This window comes from Mytilus edulis, chromosome 1 (assembly GCF_963676685.1).
Source record: "Mytilus edulis chromosome 1, xbMytEdul2.2, whole genome shotgun sequence".
NCBI classification, from domain to species: Eukaryota; Metazoa; Mollusca; class Bivalvia; order Mytilida; family Mytilidae; genus Mytilus; species Mytilus edulis.
Genome location: NC_092344.1, coordinates 84,078,979 through 84,084,983, shown reverse-complemented (window position 1 = coordinate 84,084,983; position 6,005 = coordinate 84,078,979). Strand labels below are relative to the sequence as shown.

At 30.7% G+C, this 6,005-nt stretch overlaps 1 protein-coding gene across 1 annotated transcript in view; it reads right to left on the bottom strand.

Annotated features, from left to right (window-relative positions):
• Positions 1-1,116: 1,116 nt before the first annotated feature.
• LOC139487865 (von Willebrand factor D and EGF domain-containing protein-like) overlaps positions 1,117-6,005 on the bottom strand; it is a 50,509-nt gene continuing 45,620 nt past the window's right edge. The window contains exons 13-17 of the mRNA XM_071273072.1: positions 5,586-5,770; positions 3,439-3,687; positions 3,080-3,119; positions 1,654-1,768; positions 1,117-1,303 (exon numbers count right to left, since the gene is read on the bottom strand). Of these exons, the coding sequence (XP_071129173.1) occupies positions 1,117-1,303; positions 1,654-1,768; positions 3,080-3,119; positions 3,439-3,687; positions 5,586-5,770 (776 nt within the window). The remainder of the gene's footprint in view (positions 1,304-1,653; positions 1,769-3,079; positions 3,120-3,438; positions 3,688-5,585; positions 5,771-6,005) is intronic.

The window sequence follows — 6,005 nt, the reverse complement described above, 5'->3', positions numbered from 1 at the left end:
AAACAATGTACATATATACATGTATGGTTTAATAATACAAAAACTGGAAAATGAAACATGCTAATCTTTATGATTTATTTACGTTTTTTTATATGACAGGATATGTTAAAGCTTACTAAACGGATTGAGTTTTTATCTTCATTGAAAGTCGTACAATAACCTGTAAAAAGTAAAATCACAAAAATACTGAACTTAGAGGAAGATCAATTTGGAAAGTCCATAATCACATGGCAAAATCAAATAACAAAACGCATCAAAAACGAATGCACAAAGACTGTCATATTCCTGACTTGGTACAGGCATTTTCAAATGTAGAAAATGGTGGATTAAACCTGGTTCTATAGCGCTAACCCTCTCACTTAAATGACAGTCTCATCAAATTCCGATATTTTTACATTGATGCGTTAAATTAACAGACACAATAAATATAATAGTCAAAATATGGGTACATCAGTCATCATCGTTTAACAATTTTAAAAGGATCAATTTAACAGAACACAAAAACATCTACTATCTACGAACACATTTATTGATTTGAGTGTCTGACGTCAGAAAATTTTATACGTCACATAAATTTGTCATTCAATGTACGTACAAACAATTTTAAAATTTTCATGGGAATGTTAGCATACAGGGTTAAAAAATCAAAAGTATGTAAGAATAAATTTAAGAAATAGACCGAGATTTAAACTAGTCCAAAAGTTATATATAGAATTTATAAGAATCCAAAAATAGTTAATAAAATATCACATCCTTGTATTTCTGTCTCTGGTGGGTCGATGTCTGATTGTCAAAAAATACCACATCTCGCTTTTCTAACAATATTTCGGTCAATACTTAAAAGATATGGTTAAATAATTATAATAATATCAATTTGGCATGTCTATTAAATTCATCAGTCTATAACTATCCACTCATTGATTAAAATTGTTAAAATGTTGATGCCGCGTACTGTTTTAGGGAACTAAGTTACTTATCATAGTTCTAATCATTATTTATTCTTTCAATTAAGCAATTTTCGATGGTTGCAATAGATGAGTGTCTTGGTTTTGTTTCAATTAAAGAAAATGATGGTTTTACATAGTTATTGATGACCATTTTGGCCCTTACTTAGTTTTATGAATTAGCTCTAAACAGATCTACTGGGCTAGCGTTTCGTTCTGTCCATGCAATCGATAGGTCACTTGTGTCTTTTCTATACTGTATTGGAACGCCTGTTGAGCATGGTGGACTGTTTTCGTTATGTATACCTGTCTTTGCGAATATACTATGATCACTTTGATTATTGTTTCGTCGCTGTATCCTGTTGAGTAAATACCCAATAATTTAGAAAAAAAGATGAAGCAAATATCCCTGAATAAAGTTGTTATTCAAAACATACTTAAATATATTCATAATAAATAACCCTTCTTTCTTACATATATCCATTTGATTTCATGACAGAATAAATAAGCTATTTAAAAGTTTCAGGTAAACTTCATATTTCTAAGCATAAGATATATACAGTTAATGCAGTTATGTTAAATCTGTCATTGTATTATCAAGAATGGTCAGATAGAGCTTCAATTAATATGAAAATGTATAAACATATTTTTGTTCATCTTATTTCAAATTTATGAAGGTAAATAGCTGTTATTTAAGGTCAACACTTACCGTTCTTTAGACTTCTTATATTTCATCCAGACAAGCACTGACACAATTGTCAAAAACACAACTAATGCTATGATAACAGCTATGATAGCCGTCGGAGGAGTACTTGACTTCGTGTCTAGAACAAAATAAATAAAATATAATAGAATATTCAGATTGGAATTGGGAATGTGTCAAAGAGACAATAACCAGACGAAAAAGAAGAGAACAACCGTTAGCTACCAATGGGTCTTCAAATACAGCGAGAAAATCCCGCACCCTGAGGCGTTCGTCATCTGGTCCCTTAACAAAAAAGTATAGCTGAGTGTATTTTTTTTTTTGTAAATTTCATTTCAATTAATAACTTTAATTTAATAAAGGAATGTATAAAATAAGGAAAAAGAACCTTAAACTCAAGAATGCAATAAAGACAAATGCATCTGACGCTATTCAGGATCTATGACCCGTCTTCAACCTTATTATAACAATAAAGTTCATTAACGCTTACTTTTTTATCACTTATTGACAAAAAAATCAATTAGAAATAAGAATAAATTAAGCACTAGTACCCCAAAAGCCTATCCGAATTACAGAACACTTAAATATTCATCTGTATTTATGTACACGACATTTTTTCAGTACTGTGTGTGCATTTTGACAAGTGTAAAACATTTGAATAAAAATTTTATCATTAGGCGAAAGAAAACGTCTCTTATCTCACCTCTGCCATAAAAATTGAAATAAATAGATATATGTATGGAAAAAAAAACACAACTGTTTGTTTTCTAATACATGTAGAAATGTTTGATGGTCGTCTGTGTCGTGCCAAATGAGCCATTAAACGTCTAGAAATAATTATAAGCCTTAAGTTTATGTAAATCAATCATACCAGTATCTTAGATCTCACGTGCAAAAGCAAATTGTGTGATGTTGTTAATATTATGTACGTATATACTAATTTGGATATGTATTAGGAGTCAAACTTGTATTTGATAAAATGTTAATATCATGAAACAATGAAAATGTGACTTCCCATGTACTTCACTTTGCACAAATGTGTCATCAATGCAGCAAAATATTGTAATTCGTTTTCCCTTTTATCTTTTGTGTTAAATGGGAAGAAGAAATTTGAAGATTGGTGAATGGGGATGAATTAACGCTAGCAGTAATATTTTCCATAAATTAAAAACACAGTTGGATTAAAAAAAATAATTATAAAAACGTATTACTATAGTCTGTCGTTAAGGTCTACAATTGCTTGAAAAGTTTCTCGAAAAACAGATTAAAAAGCAAAAAGTGATATGAGGGGCAAAGGAATGACAGATAATTTGTCTCTTTTTTCATATGAGATTACAATTACACGTGATTTTATTTGTTTTTATCCCCAAAATAAATATTTACATGACAATTATAAATAATTAATTGATGAATTGGCAAGAACATTACTTACCTTTATTTTCAGGAGTATCAGTATCTGGAGGACATGTTTTCTATGAAAATACAAAACCTCAAAATTAAAGGAAAATGTAGAAAAAAATCAAAATATACAACTTGATAAGAAGGGTTAATCTTCGACACATGTTTGTTTTTAGTAATCACAGGATTAATTTGCTTATAGTCTTTTAAATGTGTATTTCATCTTTTTTTCATTCGAAAGATCAATATAATATTTTGATATATTGCAAGTATCTCAACTCAATGCGTCGTTATAAGAAATATTTTTACCTGATTTTAGCCAGTTTATGTACATTTCCTAATCAATGCTCATTATATTAATGTTTAAGAAGTTGATCTGTTTAAGCTACTTACTACTTGAACACAAGTCAATGTCGACACATTGCAACTCAAACAGTCTTCTGGAAATAGTATAACGGTGACCGAGTCGCCGTAATTTATTTGATCATATGACAGATATATATCATATCCTTCTGCATCGTTGCTTGTCGATCGCCGTTTCCTTGATGACTCAGGGAATTCGCAGGAAATCATATTGTCAAATGAAAAAACAGCTGTTTTGATATGTGTACTCCCAGAAATGTGTTTCCCATCTTCAGCAATCTTTAAATGTGAAGTAATATAACTCGGTTAATGGAATTCAATATATAATGATTAATAGAGATTCTACCACTGCATCAAGTGTGATACATTATGTATCCAGTCGAGACAGTTGAATTTTCAAGTTTAACTGTCCAGACTGGATAAATATCGTATTGCACGAGATTTGGTGGTGGAATCTGTTCTAATGATTTTAAGACGACATGCAGAGTTATATACTTTCAGAACTAAAGGTTTTTCTTTTGTAGAATCAACCCGGACGATATCAAGTTTCAAACATAACAATCACAGTGGCGATCTTCATAATCTTTCTTAATTGTTATTATTCTGTTTGCATGTCCATTATGCATATGTCATTTATTCCTCATACAAATTCCAACAAATTTATGAAAATACAACTTCTAATATTTGCTTGTGCTGGAATTCAAATTATAAATATGTTTTGCAGAAGTTGAAATATGGGTCTCTTTTACTTTCAAATATAAAGCAGGGAATACCAACCGAAAATTAAAAACCATAAGTTGACGAAAAATTGTGAACTAATCATAAATACAAAAAACGCGGAAAAAGAAATAAAGACCACAACGTTTCAGAACAAAATTAAGCACTATCGAAACATTAGTTTCTGCTCCGCCGGTATCTATATTTAAATATATTCATATAGACGGTCATGTCTTTTTTTTTATTAAGAACAAAAAATACCAAACTCCGAGGACATTTTTAAACTGAAAGTCCCTAAGCAAATGACAATATCAAAGCCTCAAACACATCAAACGAATGGATAACAACTTGCATATTCCTGACCTGTTACAAGCATTTTCTAATGTTGGTAATGGTGGAATAAACCTGGTTTTATTGCTAGCTAAAACTCGCACTTATATGACATTCACATAAGATAAACTCATCATAGATTCCTTTATATTTCAAGTACGATGTGTGAACAAACCAAAAACATAAAAAATAAAAAAATAAAAATAAACATAGTTAAACAGCAGTCAAATTGTGTTGTAATCCTAATCATTATAATATCAAACAAATATGTCAACAAATAAAAAAAAAGCATTAAGACTAGCACATTAGCAAAGACGAAATCAAAATACAAAAATTTACCACAACACAATAACACAATGACAGGATGTGCGAGTAACAAGCAGCGTGAAATGGACAACACCAATACAGACCAAACAGTAAATTTAATACTTTACAAAGAGTGCTATAAAACATTACAAGAATAAAACCACTCGATGAACCAGATTTCATAAGATAACAATCCACAAAAGGATATTCTAGCCCGGGAACATTATTCTGATTCCGAGTCGACCAATATATGACCTCACTTCAAAATGGCACATGAGCAGTAATAGATAACAGTTTTCAAATTTTAAGTTTCACCTACCTTAGGATGCAACTGACGACCTTTGGCTTGAACCGCGTGCTAATGATACCACAAGACTACCGGTGCATTTATTGAAAATCGAAGATATAAATGAAAAGTAAGGACGGGGCAGCGTTCAACATCCTTTAAATTCCATTTTTGTTCTGGTTGTGGTGTTGTAGAGAGACAATCAAAGAAATTTCTCTAACTGAACAATTGTTCTCTTTTGCGTTCGGTAAAAACAATTTAAAAAGTTACATATATAAAAAGAGTGATTGGACAATTAAACCGCAGAATTCAAAACGTTGTGCCAAATCTGGTGTAGACCATTAATGTCTTGGTCAAGAACAATCTTAGTGTTTTACGAATGATTATAACATTTTACACGTCCACACACATAGGGAACCGGAAAACCAGTCGACAAGACGCGTGTTTCGTCTACATGAGATAATGCAATTGTTGCAGGTACAATACATAAATATATTTCTATAATAGAAAGTATATTATCACGAAATATTAAACTTACAGTAAAATGTTGAAATTTGCAATATACATCAGGTGTATGAAACACTCCAAAAATGTTTGTCTTTTTGCATGCTCTTGACTTAGTTCGACATAATCCCTCGTCGGGTACAGTTATCTCTCGTGGTGGTTCAGAAATTGAGGTCGAACAATCAGATCCAATATAACCATCATAACAAACGCATTCAGCTGTAATATACATTGTTATACACATCAATTACTCAAATTCATAAAATTTCACATGATATATAATTATACAGGTAGTCCTAAAATGTTTTGCTTCAGAATTTAAGGTTGTTAAATCGGACCCAAAATTCGAAATCAACCATCATCATACTTTATACCGTTAAAGTAAAACACATAATAATAATCGAGACAATTTTCAAATAAACAAAATTTCTCATAATGACCAATTAAACCGGTT